The following is a 26,002-nucleotide window of genomic DNA, read 5'->3' on the forward strand; positions in this document are numbered from 1 at the left end:
AACGGATTTACTAACGTATATTTATTTTAATATCGAGTGTAAGAATCAACAATATATGTTCTACGAAAGTATTAACATTTCTTTGAATATTGTTTCCAACTGAACCTCACCCTAAACACTTATAAATCGACGCGCCAAAAGACGGTTTAATATTGTTACTTCACTACATATAATACACTATAAACCTTGGAAGTTATAACTGTGATAAATGTTTACTAATAGAAAAATTACAGATATTTGGCCAGTAATGTTTATATATTTCGAACATTACAAACCATTTATCGTCGATGAATTAACTTCGGACGCTGGTATTTCTTCAAGTACATTACATATTTTCGTTGGGAAAAAAACTCATATGTGAAGAAGCTAGCTCCCTTCCCATCAAGAGAAGTGTTCCTGTGTATCCATATAGAATTAATTCGCTCATCGTGATCGTTTGTTTGTAGTTAAGCACAAAGCTGTATAATGGGCTATCTCTGCTCCTCCCACCACATGTATCGAAACAGTTTCTAGCGTCAGAAGTCCGAGAACATGTCACTGTGCGAGTGGGGGATGCTCATCGTGAAACGTCGATAAAATATTCAGTTCCAGACCAGATAGAAGACTCAAAATAGTTTGTAAAATTTTAGTATATCAATCATTAATTGTAATAACCGTTATTATAAATTGTATTGTTGTTTGAATGCTAAGAAAGAAAGTCACGTGTATCAATTTTGTTTATAAAAATCGTAAATTTGATACATATCGACGTTTAATTAACTTCTATATTAAAATTTCAGATTATTTCACATTTGAATAAGTAACAACACAAATCTGTACCCATTCTTCTCCACATACAATCTTTTCAAACACACACACGTATTTTCTTAACGGTAAACTCAGTCTCTGTCATCCACAACATTTCTAATTTAATTCTTTATCCATTTTCGTTATTCAATACATCCTAGATGAATGGTTTTTGTCAGTCACTACTCTTAAATTGCTTGTTTGTTTTGGAATTTCGCACAAAGTTACTCGAGGGCTAACTGTGCTAGCCGTCCCTAATTTAGCAGTGTAAGACTAGAGGGAAGGCAGCTGGTCATCACCACCCACCGCCAACTCTTGGGCTACTCTTTTACCAACGAATAGTGGGATTGACCGTAACATTATAACGCCCCTACGGCTGAAAAGGCGAGCATGTTTGGCGCGACGGGGATGCGAACCCGCGACCCTCAGATTACGAGTCGCACGCCTTAACACGCTTGACCATGCCGGGCCAGGTACATAAAATGGTCATGCTTTACATTGTTGCGGTCCTTCACTGGTACAGCGATAAGTCTAAGGATTTACAACGCTAAAATCAGGGGATCGCCACCCCTTGGTGGACTCAGCATATAGCCCGATGTGGCTTTGCTATAAGAAAACACACACACACTATTGTGTTATTCTCCAAAATCAATGCAGCAGCCATCATTTCAAAAGTTTTTCTGAAAATTCTCATACACAATGTAGGCATTAACTCATTTGTCCTTCTTTGGGCTATAACTTCCGAGTGTCTCTTGCAAAATGTCTTTCTCTTCCAAATTAAATATCAATTTCTTGGCAACGACCTTTTCAAAGAACTTACCATACACAATTTGTATTGTAATAATGCGGTAGCCACTCATTTGTGTGTCATCCTTCCCTGGTTTAGGAAATTGCTTTAAGTAACTAGGTAGCCATTCTTTTGGAATCACTGAAAGTTGTATACTGTCATTGAATTCTCACAATTTCACTCAACTTGCTTTGATCTAGTTCCCTGATGTGATGGTATTATACCCCATCAGAACCAGGAGCATTGTCCTTACTCTTCTTAAGGATACATTTGAACTCCTTTATGCTGATAATATCTTCATAGTCTTCTGGATTTATCATATTTCTCAAACCAACCCTATTCGCATATCTTACCTCGTACTTTCATTGATCTGTCTGTTCAAAGAAACATTTAAAGAAGGTCTCACCCTTTCTCCGAACAACATTCATGATGAATCAATCTCTGTGTTACCTGTATCTTTTCACTTCATCCTGGGATGCAATCTCTGGTTAACTGTTCTAATTCTTCCTACTTATATTTGGTTGCCAGTCTTCTAAATTCCTCTGTTAGTCTATTATTTTCCCTATTTACTTCACTCATCAGTTACTTCGTGATTAATAGTTATCTTCTTAATTTTTCACATCTTTGTACAGCACATTTTTTCTTCCAAATTTACTTGATCTTCGTACACCATTGTAGTTAACTATTTTTTTTTACAATCTGTTGGAGGAAGTCAAAGAGTCCTGTCATTTGCTTAATAGAGTAAGTAAACGTCGATGATGCTGTTTTTTGCCTTACTACTGTGAATCTTCCTAATTAAAAAAACATATGATAGGTGATTACTTTTATGCTGTCCCAGCACATTCCATTGTGTATTGGTTATTGCTGAATGTCACACAAAGACAAGATTTATGACACTGTAAGAGTTGCTTGGATTTGTTGCTAATCTAGTTGACTGGCGATTGATAAAATAGATGATCAACAAAAAACAACAACAACAACAACAAAAGGCTTAATCTAGAAAACTTTCTCAGAGCCATGCTGAGTAGCCTTTCACTATGTCTCAAAACCTTACCACAACATATGTCAAGCTAATGCATGCGTAGTGTTTCTAGAGTCTTTCCTATACTTTTTTTAAACAAAAATAATCGTTACATCTTTTTGAACAGATAATTGTTCTCACTTTCAGGCAACTTTTAAAAGATAGCTGTTAGATACCCCGGTAATTTATTATTAGGATCAAACCTCTTCGAGCTGAAAACGTCTATTCATAAGAGTTTCCAACATTTTATAAAACTGTTTGTTCATCTCCATTTCTTATTTGTTTTTGCAAAAATGCACATTTCAAAATTGCACTACAGAATTCTTATCTTGGACACACACACAAAACACGAAAGAAAAACTAAAAATTAATAATATTTGTTTTTATTTCAGTAATTGTATTTTTACTGCTTCTTATTGTTTGAGATCAAACTGTTTTCTACGCTTGAGAGGCTCAATCTCTTCATGTTCGTACAGGACAGAGACAGAAATAATTATTTTATAGTATGTTTTCAAATCAGACGATCGATCCAAGTGTAGTATCCCATAATCCCAAACTCCATATGAATACTTTAAACAACAGATAAATATGGGAAAAAATCCTAACTCATTCAAAGTGATCCAAGTATATAGCCATTGCCAAATGTAACCTTATCTAAGTAATATTTATTACTTTTCGACATACAGCTGACGAGAATATAAATACTGGCAAATTTAGAAGAATTTTCTAAACATGTTTAACTGATAGTATACTGTAAATTATTTTGGAAATATCAGGTTCATAGCTGTTTCAACTATGACATTTGCATTACGCTTCGGGAACCTGCTTTTTTTGGGTTCTTGGTTTATTTTTTGCTGATATCATCGAGCCTGAACATCATAATTCTACAGCATCATCCAATGGAAACAATACTTTATTTATTTGTCGTAATTAAGCAGAAAGCTACACAATAAGTTATTTGTACTATGCCCATCATAGGTATCGAAAGTGATTTTTAGTCTTATAAATAAACCTTCATGCTTACTACTTAACTACTAATGAGCCAGATACAATGGAGTTTATAATATTATGACTGTGAATAACCAAGAGAAATTGTACAAAATATTTCGACAATACTTTTTATTTAAAGTAACTTATATTGCACTATATTTTTGAAGTTTCGATTAAATAAAAAAGTACACCTTTCTTGAACAGAGTTTAGCACATGAAAAGAAAATATAATAATCCCCCAAGCCATCGATAAAATTTCTTCTATCTTGTGAAGAAAGCAGACATAATAAACAGCTAAGTTACGTTCGATACCAATGTGGTATTGAGTATTAAATATTTTTTGGTTAAAGAAACTACAATTGAAACAGGTGATTTACGCTTGGTTTCCTTCCATTGGTGATCCCGTGTAACACGAGAATTACCGTGGTGTGTGTATACTCTCACACACACTCACATATATATATATATATATAGTGGGTTGGGGATGAATTATTAATTTCTTTTTGTACTGTGCGTTAGGTTGTTATTTTGTAGGCTTAGTTACGTCTAACGTGTAAATATATAGGCAGCATTGTTTTCTCGTTTATTTACGTATTCTGTGTGTAATGTACTCTTAAGAAACATTTTGTTTGAAAAGGTTTTAGGCCTTTTCATCAAGCAGTTTGAATTTGGAATGAAACTAATCAAGAAATATAAAATAGTGGCGTAGCGACGATGTCCAATCCAAAAATGGGTAAGATTCTAACTTCTAAGAACTAAGTTTATTGTTTCATATTTTAAATCACGCCCAGTCGCATAGTTATTATCAGTTATGTACGTTGACTGAGCAAAAACGCTAAAGCACGAAAATGATGATATTTAAAGGGATATTTAATTCTTGTTCTTGTTTTAATCCTTTTAACTTGAACAGTTTACCGTATGAAATCAGTGTTTTAATGCCGTAATTAGCATAAGATATACAAATAGTGGGTTTTTATCATAAGATTTGTGTTGGATCGAACACAGTATGGGTCTAACGGTAATAAGACTAGGAGTAAAATTAAACTTTGGAAGGATATCCAATGTATGGCCATAAACATAGTATTTTTGATTAAGTTATTTTGAGTAAATTCTGATGAAAATATCTAAAAAGTGATTTTATGAGGGGAATTATTATATTAAATGGTTTACAAACATATTTTGCGGTATTATCTTGGAAAAATGAGGATTGGTGGATACTCTTGCATTGCTAGGTAATAATAATACTAATTATTATTAATAATAAAAAATAAAATATATATATATATATAAATATAAAAATATTTATAAAATAAGTGACAGTTTACAGGCTGAAGTACGTTTATGAATGAATAAGGTTTTAATATGGAAGCTGTTTGTTGGTACTTGTTGAGATCTTTAAATAGTTTGAGTGGAAGATTATATCATACTTGTCTAGTGTCAACAGTTTTCTTGTTTAACTGGTGTTCCATTTCTTTTAATGATTTGATAAACTATATATGTGGTTTTTGGTGAAATATGATTTTTATATTTTATACCTGAATTCGTATTGCAGATAAAATCCAGGTTTAAAAATACATCACAGTTGTATGTGTGAATATGTTATACAAAGTAGGATACACAAATGTTTTTTTTTTTTTTTACTATACAGAAAATGCTTTTTAAATGATTGCAGGATTATGTAAACCAAACATTTAGGTATGTGTATGTTGCAGTCTTACTAGTTTCATTTGTTCAAATAATCATAAATTATTTGAGCAGTTAGATAAATATGAAAGTAATTTTAGTGTAGAATATTACTGATGTTGTACAGATCTTTATGCTAAAATTTATAGGTGTATGAGTGAAAGAATGTGCTAATTTAAGAATGCTAAATAAATGTGATGGAGCATGTGCTAGAGTAGTGTGACATATCCATTAATTCGTATTAAGATGTTTTTAAGCACCAATAATGAACACACTCCACATAAAGGAGAGCTCACCCATTCATAACCTCTATAAGAAAATTAGGAAATATAAATTTATGCTTTTTATTTTATATTGATTGCTTCCTACTATTTTGTATGCCCTTTTTTACAGGAAACATTCCTGAAACCTGCTGATACAGTCACTTTTTGGCAGTTTTTCTTTGTACAGAAATGATAGGCTGTGTGATGGGCAAGTGCGTGGAGGGTTGGTGCTGTTGGTTGATCAGCATGTGCCCACCCTGTCTTTGCCACTCAACACACCCTTGGAGGCTGTAGCCATCCGTGTTTTCTTTGGTTATATCATAGATGTTTGTTCTCTCTACCTGTCACCTAGAGGGACCTATGATCAGTCAGACCTTAATGCTCTCATTGAACAGTTACCGTTTCCCTTTTTAATCCTGAGGGATTTTAATGGACATCGCCCCTCTCGGGAAGTGCTGATATTGATAGGAAGGGTCGCTGTGTAGAGCGTATAGTGTCTGTGATCACAACCTTTCTCTTTTCAATACTAGCTCTTCCACTTATTTTCAAGCACCTAGTCAGTTCTTTACTGCTATTGATCTCTCAATTTCTTCCCCTTCACTGTTCTCCCATTTTTCATGGAGGGTTGAGAATAATCCATGAGGCAGTGATCATTTTCCTATTATTTTTAAAGAGACTGGCCATGGTTGATGTCACCTGACCCATGTGCCCTGGTGGAAACTGCATCAAGCAAGCTGACCCTCTTTCAGTGCTCTTGCAGAACTAGATCCTGCTATCATCTGTGAGGCATCAACAGATGACTCTGTGGCAGCAGTAACTAACTGTATTATACAGGCAGCTGCTAAATGTATTCCTAAAACCTCATCATGTATTCCACGATATCCTTGTCCATAGTAGAATCTTGCCTGCCACATGGCATGGAAGGCTAAAAAACGGGCTTCGGATACCTTTCATAGGTATCCCACACTCTCGCACCACATTGTTTTCCAGCAGGCTTGTGCACATGCTCGGTGGTAAGAAATCAAAGCCAGAAGGACTCTTGGATTAAGTTCACAACCAGCATATCTTTTACCACCAGTTCCAAAGTCATATTGGGCAAGATTCAAAAGGTCAGTGGGCAATATAATTCTGTCTGCCTCTAAGTCTTGCTGTCTGATGGCCAGGAAGTAGCTTTTGCTGGGTATCTAGCACTTCTGATTCTTCCTCCATCTTTCTAGACATTAAGACTTGGGCAGAGCAGTTACCTTTTTTCTTTCAAGCTGATTGTCTTTAAGACTATAATCGTCCCTTTACACTGGTGGAACTTAAACTGGCCATCTATCAGATCTGGCAAGAGAATGTTTTTCTTGGCACCAGGCTTTTGTCCTACCTTTCTCTAAGTCTGGGAAGGATCCCAAGATTCCTTCAAACTACTGTCCAATTTCTTTGACAAGCTGTCTCTGTAAGACCTTAGAGGATGGTTAATGCTCATCTTGTTTGATTTCTTGAATCATACAACCTCCTATCGTCCACCCACTGTGGGTTCCGATGACAGTGCTTCACCATGGACTTTCTGATTTGACTTGAAACATTAATCAAATGAAAACATCTTGTATCAATATTCTTTGACATTAAGAGACCTCCATATATGTGGGTTACATGGCTATTTGCCCACTTTTATTAAAAAAATTTTAATGGATAGGTGATTCCAAGTTTGTGTGGGTTTGACACTTTCTGGTTCTTTTCTACAGGATCTTGGAGTCTCTCAGAGCTGTGTTTTGAGTGTCAAACTTTTCAATGTGAAGATCTTGGATTATCTTTGACCATAAGCTGATCTTTATACCACTAATCAAACAGTTATGGGTCAAATGTACAAGAGCACTAAACATCCTCTGTGTTCTCTCTTCCACCACTTGGGGAGGGGATCGATATTTTATGCTAAAGATATATCGTGCTCTTATTTGATCGAAACTCTACTATGGATCATTGGTATATGGCTTTGCCAGGACCCCGGCCTTAGAGATGCTGGACCCTGATCATCATCAGTAACTTTGGCTCTGCACCAGGGCTTTCTGCACTTCCCCAGTTCAGAGCTTATACACAGTGTGATGAACCTTCTTTGCACCTCTGCTTTTTTCAACTGTCTTTAATATATGCTTTGAAACTTCATTCCTTACCAAAGCATCCACCCTGGGTTTGTGTTTTCCTTCCTCAGTGGGCCATGATTTTTCAGAACAGATGATCTACCATTGCTTCTTTTGGCTTTTGTATTCAGGTGTAGTTGAATGAATTGTCTGTCATTGGATAATATTGCTGTATCCACTGGTCAGCCCATCCCACCATGGCTTCTTACAGTCCCCAAATGTGACCTATCTTTAAGTCCTCTGAGAAAAGCAGACACTCCTGATTGGAAATACTGTCTGTTATTTGCTGAACATCTTTCGAACAATCCTTCCATTTCTATTTATACAGATGGTTCAAAATCAGGTGACTGTGTGGGCTCTACAGCTTCTGTATTCACTGCTGAACTGTACGGCATTTATCTTGCCCTGGATTACATAGAAGCTAAGCAGTACTCACATTGCTCTATTTATACTGACTGGCTTAGTTCTCTACTGGCACTGGAATTGCTTCATGTTAGTTCACACCCTGTTCTCACCAACATTTAAAATCGACTGACCCATTTCTCTTTAACATCTACTTCTATCCAGTTTTTCTAGATACCAAGCCATGTTGATGTTCTTGGGAATGAGCTCACTGACACTGCAGATAAATCTGTCTGCTCTGGCACTATCATTGCTTTGCCTGTTCTCTACATCGACTATGGTCCTGTATTCGAGGCTCGGCTCTGTGAAAACAAGCTTTTCCAACTAACTCTACTATGCAATGGTCACAGTCTTTTAACTCATTGTTTTCTTTTATCTGGGATTGAAGCAACAATATGTATTGTCTGTTTAGCACTCGGGTCACAAAGAGCCACGTTTTAGTGTTTTGCTGTCATTATGACTGTCAATGATGGCACCATTTTAAACATGTTTTGTCCCATGGTTTATTTGTAGTGTTAGTGTTATTGATGATGGTAACACTGTCCACCTTAGAAATGTTTTTAGTTTCTTAAAGGCCATTAATTTTCTAAATGCTATTTAAGTTTTTTAATTTATACATTAGATGTTTTTTAATGTGATTCCCTTTTAAGAATCATAGTACATCTAATTTGATTTGAAATTAGAAAATGGCCTTAAAGTCAAATAACTCAAAACCAGGACTGGAAAGACCAACTTCAGGTGACTAATGCTGCTATTTGAACTACCTGTTAGTTATCCTGGTGAATTATAATTAAAATTTTGCTAAAAGTCTTTTAAAACTTTTATTACTTTATTTTCTGAAAATGGCCATTATATCATATAACTCAAAACCAAGACTGGAAATGCCAATTTCTGGAATTGGGTTTTATAAATATTGCATGGCTCAGATCACTTTCTGGTCATAGCTTTCTTTCAAGTAGATGTGCTTCTTTGTTTTCTGCCCATGTATGAGACAATTTTCTATGATGAGCAAAGAGTGCAGTTGGTTCAGAAGTGGTACAGTTCCCCACATAGGATCTTATAATCTGACTGTTTCATCTTAGGGTGCTTCTTTTTTTCCCTTGCACAGGTCCCTGCATCTATTCAGTGTAGGAATCTAGCTATTTTTATGAAAGGAGATAATGCACCATATCAGAAGTTGCAACTTATCTTTGCTGAAAATGTATTTCTAATAAGCGTTTATCTCCTCCAACACTTTCCACTCTTCCTCCACAGTGAAAAATGTCAGTTCCATCTTCTGCCAAAATTTGACATGATAGAATTGAATAGTCACATCATAAGAGTATGTCATACTCTTATTGGTGAAAAGTTTAAGTGTCATGATTTGTATAAGAGATGCATTAGAATTGGTCAATTTCAATGGAGGTGAGATGGAAGGCTTATAGTATATCTAAAAAGATGTTTTTCCATATAGAGGACAGCAGTTAAGAATAGCTATTTATGTGAGGCAGAGGTAAGCGCCTATTGACATTTTCAGTGTAAGAAAATTATGATGTTAAGACAGAAATAAATGTTTATCATTTGTAGGAGGTTTTGCCATCAGGCATGACTAGACACAGAAATGTATATTTACGTGTAGTATGGAATGAAGTTTCATAACTAGAGATTGCTTAATGTGGGATATTTTTATAAAATGGCAATTACTTGATAATCTTTAGTGGTCATTAGTGATTTGTTAAGTAGGAAGTGTTCAGATTACCTTTAAAAACAGTTGTACCAAAATTTTTTTCCAAACTATTTTAGCCAAAAATGTGTGTTGTGCAAAGTGCACAAATAGCAACCTCCATAAGATGTGTATTATATAAAGGAAAAAGTTATTACTTAAAAAAAAAAGAAAAGAAACTAGGACAGTTAATATGCTAAAATAATCTTGTGGTTTACAGCTGTTGAAGCTGTTGCCCATCTGTTTTCCTTGTTTGTGTTAGAAGCATAACTAATCTTGTTGAACATGTATCAACCTATTAGCAATTATGGAAAATTTCAAATGTTTCCATGATACTTTACTTTTCTCTTAAGCTTTCACCGTGCACCTTATAAATATTTATTCCCACCTCATTTTTACTTGTGCATTCTTTGAGACTTTAAAATCTAAAACATTTTCACATTCATTTAATGAATACTCTACAGTACTATTGATATTTAATATACTAGTTACAGCCAGACTCTATTACTATTACTGTAAGAATTTGTTGTAAAAAAATTTCGTTTTTATTTAAAGAAGATAAGTTGATTTTCAATATCCTTTAAAGCATAGCCTATTTGCCTCATATCTTGTGAATTATAAAAGGAAAGGAATTTATCCTGCTTCCTGAATGAGAATGTGATATTCTGGATATTGATTGATCATCTTAATTATAGTTCAAGATGTTTAAATAATTTGTTCTCCAAATTAAAAAAATATATATATAATCTAACATTATTTAAGAGAGCACTGGATTTAAAAATGTATATGTGGCTTGGAACTATTTTATGTGTGTGTATTAATTATCAAAATCTAATAATTTTTCAGATAATGGTATTTTTTATTAAAAAGATTATTGTATTTGAGAAAAATAAATAGTTGGCCAAACTTTCACAATTTTGTTTAAGGATAATTATTTTACAATGACTTAGCTAAGTTTGTTTAAAATTTGTTTCCTCGTTTTCACAATTTGCATTTTTGATACAAAAATGTGTAGGTGACATGGTAGCATATTAATATGAGTAACTGGTATAAAAACCATTGAACTTTATTAGACAGAGACTAAAATTATATTTTTTTGTTCAGGCAAAAGTGGAGAGGATGTTTATGTGATAGCTAAATATGACTACCAAGCCCAGGCTAGCCAGGAACTTGACATTCGAAAAAGTGAAAGACTTCTTTTATTAGATGATAGCAAACACTGGTGGAAAGTGTCTAATTCAAAAAACCAATCTGGGTTTGTTCCCTCAAACTTTGTCAAGCGTGAAAAGCCTTCAATATTTGATAGTTTTCGTAGAAAGGTCAAAAAACGAAATGAGTCCAAAATGTCTCCAACTTCTGTACCAATTATAAATAGTGATATTGAAATCAGTGCCTCTTCCCCTAAAAACATTTTCCTTAAGAATAAAGCTGTAGTGACCACAACAGCATTAGTGAAATACAATTATACAGCCCAACAATCAGATGAAATATCTTTGGTGAAAGGCACACGGGTTGTTGTCATGGAGAAATCTAGTGATGGGTGGTGGAAAGGTGAGTATGATGGTAACATGGGTTGGTTTCCTTCTAACTATGTTATGGAAGAACATGATGACCTGAATGATATTAGTCATAATTATACACCTGCAAGCTCAACCACTGGAATTTTAAAAGATTCTGAATGTTTGGATATCGTCTTGGCTTTGTATTCATACTCTGCACAAAATGAGGAAGAACTTTCGTTTCATAAAGGAGACCATCTCGAAGTAGTTGATCGACCTGCAAATGATCCAGGTTGGTGGAAAGCTCGTAACCAAACTGGGGAAGTTGGATTAGTTCCCAAGAATTATGTTAAAGTAATTACATTGAGACAAGGTAGTGAAACTTTGGAACCTAAGGGTTTTTCATATTCACTTGATACAGCAGTTGGTAGTTCTGCAGTTGTAGATATAGACTTAAGTGGTATTCAGACTGAAATATCCAACATAGATGTAACATCTTCAGAAGGATCACCACTAGTACAAGTGAAGAACAGAGGCCCTCTTCCAACTCCTGTCTTTAGACAAGATCTGCTAGCTAAACCATGGTATGTTGGGAATGTCACAAGAAGCCAGTGTGATAATATGCTTAATGAATATGGACAGAATGGAGATTTCTTAGTTCGAGAAAGTGAAACAAATGTAAGTTTCTTTTACTTTACAAAAGTTGAATTTCTTAATGGATTTAAACTAAATAAAAATGGTAACTGTATTTACAATTGCTAACAGCCTGCAGGTTCAAGGTACTTATAATATATCTTAATTTATAGCATCAATGTTACTGTCTCTTAATATTATATGAAAATAAACAAAATATAATTTTTTCTTTTAACTAGATTGGAGATTTCTCTGTATCACTGAAAGCACCAAATAGGAACAAACACTTTAGGGTTCATGTTGAAGAAGGAATTTACTGTATTGGTCAACGCACCTTTGTGTCTTTGGATGACCTTGTTGAACATTATAAGAGAGCTCCTATATACACTAGCCCTCATGGAGATAAATTGTATTTGGTCAAACCACTTGAAAAACCATAAATAAAATAGAAGCATAAATTTGTCATCTATTTTAGCATACATTTTATACCATATGTTCTATGGGTTACACTGTAGATTCCCATGCACAAGAGAAAATTATAGATTACAAAGTAAGTAAAACTGTTGAATTTGTAAAATGGAAGTTAATCATATGCCAAAACCTCTTTGAAGTTTGTTCTTTTCAATATCAGGTTTGATTAAAAGCATTAAAGTTGCCTGTTTTAACAAAGCCATCCAATGGTGGTTTTTAATAGTTTTATTAAGATGATTATAAGATTGAGTGAGGTTGCAGCTACTTTCTCATGTAAATAGTAGTAAGAGAACTCAGTTTACTATCCACACTGAACTTTTTGTGAGAGGGGGGGATAACATCTATGGCTGGAATTAGGAACAAGCTAAAGAATTCAGTGTGGTAATGCCTCTTAATTTAGCTTTTTGGCTGACAGAGGCACAGAAAATACATAATTTTTATTTCTTTATTGATTGTAAATAATTTACAAAATTAGTATAATTGGGTTTGGATCATTGGCTTTTTTTGTTTGAAGTTAGCCTTTGCTGACTGGACTAATGGGCTTTCATGCCTCTTTTATGAAAAACATTTATTCTAGCTTGTGCTAGAGTGTTTCATTTATGAAATTAGCTTAAGTATTAGATTTATGTAGCTACCTTTCACTATACTTGTTTTTATAATGCTTCCATTACACCCTGAATACTGTATATATTCAAGATGATGGTATTGTATGACTAATATGTATAAAATTTATTTTGTAATTTTTTTTTATTGTTCTGTGTAGATAAATCCAAGTAATTATGAGAAGTGGATAAACTGGTACATGTATGGATAAATGTGTTAAGACTTCTACCTTTTTCACAGAGTCTGATGCATGATTTTCTTAGTCCTGGATTTCTTCCAGTTATTTTAATCAAACTCTATCTTTAAAGTAGGAAATTGGAAACAATAATAAATATTGCTGCTTCATGTTTTTTTACTATTAATATTAAGCTTATGTTGTAGAAATGTCATTAGGGTTACTCCATTAGAAATAATTAAATATATATAATATTGTTTGGTAAAATATGATTTATTTTCTGTAAATCAGAATGAAGTAGTTATAGTTTCTGAATTTAGAAACCCGTGTCTCACTTAATTTTTCTTAATTTAGCATTTTGAACAGATTAGAAGTTTGAAGTTTATTTTTATTTAAATGGCTGGTAACGTATGGTGAATCATTACATTCTGAATGTTGTATGTCATTAGATTCAGTTTTGGCCGAAATTGTGTATAATTTATTTGGTTTATATATGGTTCTAATTGTTTTAATCTAAGAAATCTGAAGAACATTACAAGCTTAAGATGCATGGTAAATTGTAGTGTTATTGTGTCAGCTGGTAGCTAAAAGAGATGAGAATAAAATAATGATAATGTTTCTTTAACTTTTGTTGTAAAAAACCTTAGTGTGATATCATTTGTTACATAATTGTCCATCCATAACATCTCTTAAAAATGTATTTTAAAAATACAACAAAAGCAATGAGCTTGATTTCAAATATTGTCATGATGTGAACAAATTTTTTAAAATATGGAATCATATTCATTGATTTAAATTTATTTTCATAATGTCTTGCTGAGATGTAATACAGATTGATTACAACATTTATTACACTTCTAATAGTCTGTAGCAGTTTTAGACAGGGTTACTGCATTTGATTTTACTTATTTTATAAATTTTCTTCTTTACTTTCTTAGATGGTTTAAAAAAAAAAGTAATAGATTGATCTACTGTTTACTGTGCACAATTCACCACACACACAAACTAAACCTTTTCACAATAAATGGTATTATAACATTTTTCCTGTTATTAATTTTCCTTCAGAAATATTTTGAAATAATGAAAGATATTGATCTTGGCAAAAATACCATAGTATTTTAATATAATGTAGTTGTAATTTCATCTTGTAGAAAGTTTTAATTTTTATTCATCATATCTCAAAGACTGTAAAGCAGGCAACTGTAAAATATAAAATACGTGAGTGATTCCTCGTCAGTTAATATTTTTCTTCTTTCTAAACACCTGATACCTAAAACAAAAAAAGTCAGTGTATTTATGATGTGTGCACTTTATAACAAATGCTGGTTGTTTTTTTAGGGTATTTTAATAGATATTTAAGTTATGGTTGTTCCAGTATCTTAAATTTGAAATTGGGAGATTATCTCAAAACTTCAAGATAAATTGTGCATTAAAATTCTTATGTTATATTAAGTCTTTAAGGTTTGCTAGTGAAGTCTTTACATTATACAACCTACACTGAAGGTTGTGGTAAAGACTATAGTAGCCCAGGGTCAAACTCCAAATCTGTTGTAACATTTGCTTTTATTTGACTAATATGAAATCAGCTTACTGTTTGCATTCATTTTTTTGAGGCATAGTCATGTAAAGTATTAGCATCTTGTATTCTGATTTATAATGTAATGAGCTGAAGTGATTTTTACTGGTGTATGTGTACAGTAATTTATAATGTATGCTTTAGGTTTAAAAAATTTTTATTGTTTGAACTTTGTAAAACCAGAAAGACACTGTCTGGGTTATTATCTCATCTAAAATATGGCAAGCAAACAAAAATTATGATAGTTTGGAAAATGTTCTTGCATCAAAATGGTGTATTCAAAGCATCGGTGAACAAGTACTTTAGTTTGGTTATTGTTTTATATATGCTAATTTCATTCTAATAACTTTGCTATTATTATCAGGTTCTTGCTTAATTTAAAAAATCAAACTATTTAAAGCTGTAGGTTTGATTAAAAAAAAAGTTAGCACACAGGATCACACACAATAGGTACAAAGAATTTTAAAGAAAAATGTCCTAATTTGAGTGCTTTGAAAGAGGAAATTATTCTCAAGAATAATAATTTACTATTCAAAAATGTTGAAGTTTTGGGTCTTTATTTTTTAAAGTTGTAGTTGCTACACTAAAAATAGTCAATGTTATTTTTTTTGCATAGCCTCTTTATTTGGATAAATGGATATGATGCATGTTTGAGAAGCGTTATTTTTAGAAAATACTGTAGATAAGAATTCTTCAATACTTGGTTATTAAAAATGTGTACTTGACTTTCTGGGAGTCTATTTTTGGTACTTTTCTAAGCTGAAGTATTTCTTGTAAAAAAAACAAACAAACTGGTTGAAGGTTTGTTGAGCATCTTTTGAAAAGAATTCTATTAACAAGTATTATTTGGGCTTTCAATACTCATTTCAAACAAAGTATGTGTTAAAAGGTTAAGAATTTCTTAAATGGGACCATATAATAATATTTTTCATAAATTAAGGTAGCTTTAGCTTTGAAGGTCCACAAAAAAGATTTGTTTATTTACTGAATTAATCAAGTTCAATGTAAGATGACATTATATGTTAAAAAAAGAAATAGAAAAATAACATTTATGAATAATGTAAAACTTGACATATAAGTTACAGTATTGTATTATCATTATTTTTTTATTTACTTGTACTGTAATTGTTGTAAAATCTTTCCTGCTGTAATTTTTAAAGGTACTGTGTTAAATCCCGTAATGAGTAAATAAGCAGCTATTGAATTGATTAGGGAAGAGTTGTGTGTAAAGAGAAATGTGTATTATTGTTTGTGAACATAGAAACACTTCGATTTAGTTGAAGTACTTAGGGTTTATTAAAATATGTACTTTGCTGTACACAAGCAATCAGATCAACACATCCTTTACAGCAAAAGTTCAATTTATGTGGGGTGTGAATGTTGAAAGGACTGAGGAAGTGTGATTTGTGCCTTCAGTAACTGTTGCTTAAAGTGCTTTTGTAAATAAATGTATTTAATTTGTGATACATAATTACTGAAAATTAGGTGGCTAACAACTGTAAAAGTTACTGAAATATAGAAATAATACTGAGGTGTTATATATTGTAGTTTACACATACATTTTATATTTAGTACAAACCTTCCTGAATACTTATTTGTAAGCCTAAAATAAAACACTTTAACAAGAAGATGCAGAATACTAGTGTTGTATGTTATACATATTTTTAAAATTGTAATGAAAAATGTAATGTGTGTTGTTTTGAGAGAGAGTAGGATTGCAGAAGCATCCATAGGTTTCATTAGCTTGTTTGATCAAGAAATGGTTCAAATGCCCACTGTATTATATTCACTAATTATAAGAACGGATTGAAAATACAGGAGTATGTATTGGTGAATTGATGCTTAAAATTGTTTTAAAATTAATTTCTACATTTGATATCAAAATTTAATTGTTTGTTTTTTAAAATCTTGAATTTTTGAAAAATTTTCATTTTCTGCATATTATTCAATCAGATATGATAAAGGCAGAAATTTTTCATTTTTGAAAGGTTTGTTGTAATTATTAAAGTATAAACATTTGTAAGAATGTTAAATCAGTTAGTAATTTGGGTTGTCTTACAGTTTATTATGCAAGCTATTTTTGTTCAAGTACCTTACTAAAGGATGGTTAAGATATTCCATTTTACATATCAAAAACCTTGAACTTGTAACATGTAAAGAATTAATGCTGTATTGCAATTTGCTACCTTCTCGGAGGTTTACTCTTTTGTGTTTGTGCTGTACTAAAAAAATGTTTAATGACTAATTCACCAATTGGAAGAAAAGTATATAAATCTATTATTGAAAGAAGCAAAGTATATTTTTATGTATAAATTACATTTGTCCTTTCAACCTATTTTTCTTCATTGGTGATTTTAAACTTTTTTATTTTTAAAGAAATAATTTCCACATATTTTGTTTAGTTTAAACATTTACTAGAAGTAACTTGAAATTGTGTTATCTTAACATTGGTGTAATTATTATCTGTAGAAAAGAATTGATTTGGCTTACGTACTTTCTTAATGGTTGAAAGAGAAACTGAAGACAGTTTATTGTCAAATTTTGGATGATTTTTGTGCTCTTTGAAGTACTATAGAGAGGTTCTTCTGTATACATTACACCAAAGTTGTTATTAAAGATGGTTGATCTATGTTGCACATGCAATTGACTGAAATCAGCCTATGTGTGATTAATCAGTGCAGAGTAGTATTTATGGTACAGTTGAGTGAATGCAATCATGTAAGAAAAATTTGTATGCAAGTTAGTATCAAGTACTTTTTCATTTATGGTAATAAAAGCCAGTTGTATGGTGAATCGAGATTATGTTGTGTTTATTGTTGTGGGGTTTAATAAACCACTGGGCACATATAGCTGAATAAGAATCATTAAAAAATCAAGTCTAATTGAAAGCTAGATGCATGTTATGGTGAGTCTTGTGTTCTTTCTGTGGTTGAGTAAGAGGCAGTTATAACTAGTATATGTGTGTGTGTGTGTGTGTGTGTGTGTGTATGAAAATAAACAATATTTTACCCTACCAAAACAATTATAAAATATCTTTATCCAGCTGTATTAAAATAATTTTTCTAAGTTTCTACAAGTGTTCTACATGTAGTTAGTATTATCCTTGTAATCCATATATATGAAGGTTATAAACTTGCTTCAGTTTTTTTGTTAATCAAATGTTACATGCAACTGCACTTTTTCCCTGTTTCTTTGTTAGTCTCTTATAGTCATGTTAATACAGAGAATTGTACAAGTTAGGATTAGTTGGTAGTTTCTCTTCCTTGAATGTTATTTGATATGATTATTGAAACAGATAATTCTGATATAAAGTTGAGATATCTAAATAATTCTTGGTCTCTCTCTCTCTCTCTCTTTTTTTTTCCTTTTGTTAATCCAGTCCTTGTACAGTGGGATATATTTTTGCTATTTTAGACATTTCCAGAGCCTTCATTTTTGAGGTTACTTAATTTTTATGTATTGCACATCAGTTTATCTTAATACTACGGACAAGTTATATTGTTCCATTTTGATGATTTGATCAAAGGGTATGCTTATTTTTGTTTTTGGTGCTATAAATTGTATTAATTGTTGCTATGGAAGGGCACTTTTTAAAGACCATGTAGAACTTGTAGTGGAGAGAAGGAAACTGATTGAGATGAAGATACAAAGTATGCAACAAGAATTAAAGCCATGAATTTTCAGCACCACTTATGAAAGCTACAATTGTTTTTTCACTCTATCTTTTATACGTTGAAGTTGAAAGGTGGCTATTGGGAAATTTGTACTCCTTTATGTAACCTCTGTTGATTACCTCTAATGTGCAGAAGCACATTGGTAGAAATGAATCGTGGTGCCATCATGAAAACTGAACATCCTGAGACGTAATGGGGTGGTTTTTATGGGACTAAGGTGCTTATTAATGAGCCTAAGTATTGCAATGCTCTTTGTCGTCTGTGACTGAAGGTGACAAGAAGTGAATCGCAAAGGAAGTTCACTATAAAGTTTTATGGATCTTGCAGGGCAGGAGTTCAATGACTGATAAGTGGATGTTAATGAGTTGTGTTATATGTGGAGTGGTGTAGACAACTAAGTTATATGTATAGCTGTATTCAAAGCTTGAAAGAGAAGAACCAAAAGGTTTATGTGTATAAAATTTCAGTAAAAATAATTAGTAACTATTTCAACTATTGCTTACTCTTTTAAATCGATATTTTGCCACTTTTTAACATTTGCACTTTAAAAAGAAAATAAATTGAAATACATTTTTGTATAGTCCAGGTTTTTTAAAGTATTCTGTTTTTTAACAAAACATTAAATTTACCAATAAGCAATATTCCCTGAAGTTACATTTTTAAGGTTTAGTTTTTACATGATTTCCCCCCTTTCTTTTTCTTTGATAGTATTAATACATTCTCTTTCCAAACTTGTTGTGACCTTAAAGTATGTAATGTGAACAACCACTAATGAAACTTTGATTTGAAAACAACTACAAAAAGTTTAACTAATATTGGATAGAGCTGATGCAAAACAGCAAACTCCAAATTGATTCATTGTTTACCTTCACATCAGGATTTTAAAAGTATGTAAATAGGCAATTTATTTATTACTACCACAAGCTACGTGAGGATAATTTACAATATCCTAACATTAATGCATTAGGCAAAACAAACATATTAAAAACAGTACAGAATATTCACCTCTTTATTGGCACCACATTGCCGATCTTCATGCTTCACGTTGTTGGTATAAGGGGAGACGTATGACTACTCAACTGCACGGCATACACGCATTAGGCCAAAGCCTGCTGCGCATTAAATTTTCAGTTGTGCTCCAAAATGGATAATCTTTAATTTCCATGTCTTTGAATTTATCTTCGATTATATGAATAGTCATTAATGTCTTTGAAGTTTATGATACTTTGCAGCTTGTGTCTTCAGCAAACGAGTCTCCACATGTTGCATTTTTCATATCACCATCAGCTATGATTTTTTTTTGGATGTTGCACACTAGCATAAAACAAGAAACTTTTCTTAGATGGTTTCCACTTCAATAGTTCGTGCTATTCACATGTATCTGTTCCTAAACTTTGCGGGAATGGAAGGTAGTGTCCATCTTCACCAAGAACGGGAAAAGGGTGTACACGTAACGTAACCAAAAATACCTGTAGGCATATGGACAGCCTTAAACATCTTACTTGCATCGTTTTTACTTTTTATATTCTCATTAATATATTTTATAGTGATATACTTAGTAATAATGCTAAAGAAAGTTCGACACTTGTGTTCTTTAATGTTTGTCTTCACATAGTTTTTAATTTATTTTAGAGCGCGATCCAAAGCTCTAACTGCTGTCCAGGATTCACTGATTTCCTGAGGTGTTACTCAAATATACGATTGGATTGGTTTTCTTTCAGCTGCACACGAGCGAAAAATAAGTGCAAAGCAAGAAATTCACCGGTGATGGGGTATCTTTGATCGCTCCAACAATGTGATCATTATTTTCAGTAGTTATTCTCAGCTAAGCATGACTGTTACACTTAATCACCTCTTTCTCACAGATATATGGCATTTTCTCCCTGGCTACTATAAACCTCAGTTCAATATGACCATGATCATTTCTACAGGATTGTACTAGGAATAATGAGCTACTGTTCGAACAGAACATAAGTCAAGATAGAGCTGCAGAAAAAAACAAATCAATGATGATTGCACTAACATGTAAGTTGATGGTTTGGCCCTCCATCAGAATATACAACAAGCACTGATTTAGTAAATGATGCTGACTGCAATACTTCGTACAGCTCACTGTGTGCCTCAATAAGAATGGTGGTTCTAAGGTTTGTCCTCGGGTGAAACAAACTTGCACATAATATTAAGAGTCTGAACTTTCATCATGTAGGTCATTCACTAAAATCACGGATGATACAGTCCTAAGTTTAATAAAATTATGATCTGCAATTGTCATAAAATCATTGCAAACTGAAAGTATTCTGTCATGTACTACTACTTGGCAACAAAATTCACCTATTTTGAGTTTATTATGAAGGCAAAATAATGCACAGTAATCATGAAATAAACAAAGCATACGTGTGTAATAAAATATTTGATGCTGCATAATGTTTATAAATATGTAAATTATGCCTATGCGATTTCTTTCTCTTATACTTCCAGTGGAGTAAATTGAACTCTTGGTAATTGGTATCTAGTGAAAAAAACTGAAACGTTGTCCACTCAACACTAGAATGGAGATATTAACAAAGCAACTTTCACTTGCTCAACTAAATCTCAGACGGATAAATCAAGCAAACTGAGTGATTTGACCATGCTACGTATCTGGCTACAATGCTTTGAAAGCGTCGAGAAAACCTTTCACGAAGTCGGTGAGCGAAAAGCCCAAATTGGACATACGGTACGCTGTTAAGAAAACTTACCTAGATAATGTAAAACCCGAACTGAACTGTAGTTTAAACTATAAAATTTATAATAAATATGTTACCATCATACAATTTTCAATAAAAGAAACGGTCCTTCTCAAGGCCAGGGATATCGCGATAGGTCCAATGGCAATTTTGATGTGGTGGAAACCAGAGAAAACCACTGTCCGGTTTTTCGTTATTAATGTCAGTCTCGATCTTCGCTAGTCCCACAGACATGGTTTAAAAAGCAAGAAAAAATCATGGAAAGTGTACTTTGTTCATTTGGTTGAAAAAAAAACGTTTCGGAACAACATATTAACAACTGTCACATTTACAATCGATATATTTAAAATACACGTTAATCACGTGAACACAACTTTATGATAATAAAATATGAAAGTAAGTAATGTGTTTTTCATAGCAAAGCCACATCGGGCTATCTGCTGACAAATGAGAGGAATCGAACTCCTGATTTTAGCGTTGTAAGTCCCTAGACTCACTGTTATCCCACTGGGGGATATAATGAATTGACTTAGTGGCGTAAAGCGTTAAGAATCAATTTATGGTACGGTTTTGTAGAGAAGTGATTAGATCTTATTCTTGCAGAAAGAAACACCAGAACTTAGTGAGAAGTTTAGAAGACTCAGGACTAAGCTTAATTTTTTTAGATATTAGTTTAATTCCTAAATTATTTGTATGGAAATGAATGAAACATTAAATTATTTGGTGTGGCAGACAACCAAATATTCCGACAATTCAGTTCCTAATTTATTTAACATCACTGTTTATTCAGGCAACACAAATACGAAAAGTAACTAATTTATTAGGTATAAATTTATCTGGACCAAGAATATTGTTGCATAGCCTGATTTGACAGGTCAGGTTAGGTAGAGGGTACTTGAGTGAGAATAACCAGTCGTTTGGGTAGAAGTGATTGTTCTGGTTAAATCGAACATTTATTATTAAGTGAGGAATACGAGAATTAAAAGTTATCAAATGCAATTTGGTGAAAGAACCTCTGGAATCCAAAATTAGTTTTAAGGAACAGATGTGTTTGGGGTCAAATATTATTACTAGTCCGATTATGACCGCGCCTAAAGAGTTTGTTTGTTTTGAATTTCGCGCAAAGCTACTCGACGGCTATCTGTGCTAGCCGTTCCTAATTTAGCAGTGTAAGACTAGAGGGAAGGCAGCTAGTCATCACCACCCACCGCCAACTCTTGGGCTACTCTTTTACCAACGAGTAGTGGGATTGACCGTCACATTATAACGCATCCACGGCTGAAAGAGCGAGCATGTTTGGTGCGACCGGGATTCGAATCCGCGACCCTCGGATTACGAGTCGAACGCCTTAACACACTTAGCCATGCTGGGCTGAAAGGCATAATTGTGTGGTTTTTCTTATAGCTTTGCTATAAGCCACATCGGGCTATCTGCTGAGCCCACAGAGGGGAATCGAATCCCTAATTTTAGCTTTGTAAATCTGTAGAGTTACCGCTGTACTAGTGGGGGGCCGACTAAATAATATAAACCACCATACATGTTTAATTTTTAGAGGCAATGATAAATAATATCCACAGATTTGCAAAATTAGTCAACAATTTAATGAATAATGTTAGATATTTCTTGAATACGCTAAGTGGTGTTCAAGCATCGACAAACTTGCATACTCAAATCATTTATACACACATAACAAGTGCACAAAACACGCACATGTTTAGTTCACACTGCTAATCGGTATGCTTAACAGTAGTAACAAATCTTATCTGTACTTCTTTAATTAAACTACTGTTTTCCTGGCTTTTTATGTAGAAAAGGTATTTATGTTTGGTGTTAAGAGATTCTAACAAGTAATTTTCTGTGCACAAAAGTGCCAATGCATTTAGCTTGTCTTGGCATATTATTAATCAAAGTGTGTTTTTATAGAATCAAGAATGATATTTCTCCCAAGAAATTTCTCAACATGTGGTACAGGTACGTTCTTCAAGTTATTAAGAAATTTGGAAAAGTTGATTTAAGAGATTGATTACATATAATTCTCGGCATTCATTGTTCATTCGGTTCTGACGATTTTTCAACGAACACTGCCTTGTACCCAATTTTAAAAGCTCATTGCATGTGAATTATCTTATGTCTGATAATGTCTTTATTGTTGGGAACCCTAGTTTTCAAGCGCATCGTGTAAATACTTCCATATGTTGGTTGTAGCTAAGGAAAACAAAACAAAAAAAAATTCTGCATAAAGAAAAAGAATAAACAAGCTTCATTACAGAAGTCCACAGTGCAATGTCCAACCAAAATGAGCGCAGCAGGGAGCATAGTCTGCAAGGGAGTTCTAATATTTGATTAAGGTTTGCATGGCTGCTCATTTGCAATGTTGTAAGACTGCCCATAGGAATATTGATTTCTTATATGATTATTTCCAAGGTCTGCTCCTGCATGATTGTTTATTGGTGAGAGTATTATAAATCTCTCTAGAGGGCCACCACCTAAATTGTATCTAAAGGTTATTGTCGGTTTATACATGAAGGATATGTCTGGAGTAGGATCAATAGATTCTGAGTCGTATTTGGATGATTCGATTTCCTGTATAATGATGGTAAGAACTTCTTTGTGTAGACTTTCTGTGAATTCTTCACAAACATTTGAGGATAAGTATGAAACATGAATGTGTTCAGCAAGAAATGTATCAGTTAATATCTTCAGTTCTCCTATCATACTCAGTTACTATCTTCAGTTCTCCTAAATAATTACCATTATGCACTGAATCAACTACTTTATTGCTTCCTCTGAATGATAGAAACTTTATGACTAAGATAATATGCTCTAAAACTTTGTGCTAATATTTTTTTAAACCCTATTTTCTCTCTTAAAGCCTTGTCGATTAATCTGCTTTTGTTGTTACAACTAAATTTAGTAACAAGGTCGATGCATCAAAGCCCCTTTTAGCATGTTTCCAGTTAGAGTAACCAGTTATTGCCACCAAAGAAATTTCCAATTTGCATATAGTACAGAAAACGCTTTCCTTAAATGACAAGTAGCAGAGTCAATTTGTTCTAATCTTTTCTCTATTCAATTGCTCAAAATAAAAACAAAAAAAGCCACCACTTGTGTTTATACTTTTCACCGAGAATTCATTTTGAAAACCTGCATCTATCTAATGGCAAGGAACAATCACTAATATACAAACAAAATAATTTCATCAGAAATTTGTGTACCTGTCTCAATACCAAATGTAAAGGATAGGTTAGTATTTCCATTGCCATTGCAATAACTGCTTTCTTCCTGTTGGTAGGAGCATTGCTAAATTTGATAAGGTTGACAGGCACCAGTATTGAGAGTTGTAGTTTCTACATGATTGTTGCAACAAAGTTGTGGTTGGCAGTCATGTTTTCATAGCTTTAAGACTGAGGGCAAGGGCTCGATTTGTTATGATGAGGTTGATGACCATCAGGATCAAGAGATTGTATCTCCATCATTGTTTCAACTGCCTTGGTTGGCTAGGGTTTTGGCATTAGAGGACAAAGTCTACAAATTCGTGAGCTTCCAAGTACCGTTACTCTCTCTGATTTTATTTTTATTTCTTTGACTTCAACGTCTTCAAACCATTTTTGTGTTTGTGCACGTGTATAATAAGTAAGATGAATAAGGTGTGTGCATATATAAGAATACTTTGTAATTACGTACATATGTGCGTGTGTGAAGGAGAATGAGCTATCTAATAGTTTCATAACAAATGATCACGTATCTACTTTTGTACTTAACTAGAAACTTTCAAATTTGATACTTGGGCGACTTGTAGTTTATACCCTTGAATTAATACTTGTCAAGTTGTCAACAACTTATTTATAGTTGATGAGTCGGCCGACATAGGCTCTCAAGTAATTATGGATTTTTTATGGGATTATAATTTGCAAATTCTGTTCAAGAAACAAAAACAATTCATACAGTGTATACACTACAAACTTAAAGTACTATTATTTACCTCGTTAGTGTTGATTGAACCCTTTTTCCTGAAAAAAAATCCAAAGCCTTTGAAGATGACGAATCGAAACATATTTTCAATCTAGGTTAATGTAAGTCTGGCCATATTCTAGGTCTGCTGCTTGATCATATGCTATGAAATTGCATGTCTGGTTCGAGCCGTAAGGGAGGATCCTGGCTGAGAGCAGAATGAAAATGTGAAGACATTTTGATTGTCCAGAGACTATAATTCGATTATCGTGACTAGGTATAGTCTCGATTAGACCTAGCATATTTGAATTGCAAGTTGTATGCAAAAGTGTCAGAGCAAGGCTTCATCTTATTACAATATTCAGAGGCAAGCCAAGTCTCTGCTCCCTACATTGCGCGATAGGCCTATCATGTCAAAAAAAAACTTTTTTATTTTATAAATAAGTAAACTCTGAATCATTTTTACTGTGCATTTTTCTAAAAATACGAAGATGGTATTTTTTGTTCCCAGTCCTAGGACTATAGCTATTGCTTTAATATGCTTTTGCTGGAATCCACCGAAAGTGACAGTCCGACATCTATTTAAATACACATTAACATTGTTTGTATCATTTAAAAGTGTTTGTTGGTTGTATTTATATTGTATCTAGTCATTTCATTTTGGTATCACAAACTGTATTATTTTGAAAGAAATTTGGTACTGTTCTGTAATAGAAACCTTGTTGGATCTTCTGTTATTTATTGGGTTTTTAACGCTCCAAGAACATTAGGTTTTACCCGAATATACTACAATGTCAATACGAATGCTGGAGCTAAAAAAGAAACCAGAATCAATAATGAGTATAGCTGTACATTGAGATTTTAAAATTATGGGGGTCCTTAAGGGTCAAGAAAATATTGACTGATATCTCCACTGCAGCGCACATACATATAACAC

The 26,002-nt window shown here is 33.1% G+C and overlaps 1 protein-coding gene across 2 annotated transcripts; it reads left to right on the forward strand.

Moving 5' to 3' along the window:
- The first annotated feature begins 4,012 nt into the window (after window positions 1–4,012).
- On the forward strand, window positions 4,013–17,692 carry LOC143226058 (SH2/SH3 adapter protein dreadlocks-like). Of its 2 annotated transcripts, none has more exons than XM_076456492.1 (3): window positions 4,013–4,317; window positions 10,862–11,934; window positions 12,129–17,692. In XM_076456492.1, exons 1-3 carry the CDS (start codon window positions 4,299–4,301, stop codon window positions 12,327–12,329), a joined length of 1,293 nt encoding a protein of 430 aa, XP_076312607.1. In that variant the 5' UTR covers window positions 4,013–4,298; the 3' UTR covers window positions 12,330–17,692. The 2 variants fall into 2 exon arrangements, with proteins under 2 accessions (XP_076312607.1, XP_076312608.1); XM_076456493.1 differs by lacking the exon at window positions 4,013–4,317 and adding an exon at window positions 4,388–4,816.
- The last annotated feature ends 8,310 nt before the right edge of the window (window positions 17,693–26,002 follow it).

The sequence above is a fragment of the Tachypleus tridentatus genome, chromosome 9 (assembly GCF_004210375.1).
Source record: "Tachypleus tridentatus isolate NWPU-2018 chromosome 9, ASM421037v1, whole genome shotgun sequence".
Lineage (NCBI taxonomy): Eukaryota > Metazoa > Arthropoda > Merostomata > Xiphosura > Limulidae > Tachypleus > Tachypleus tridentatus.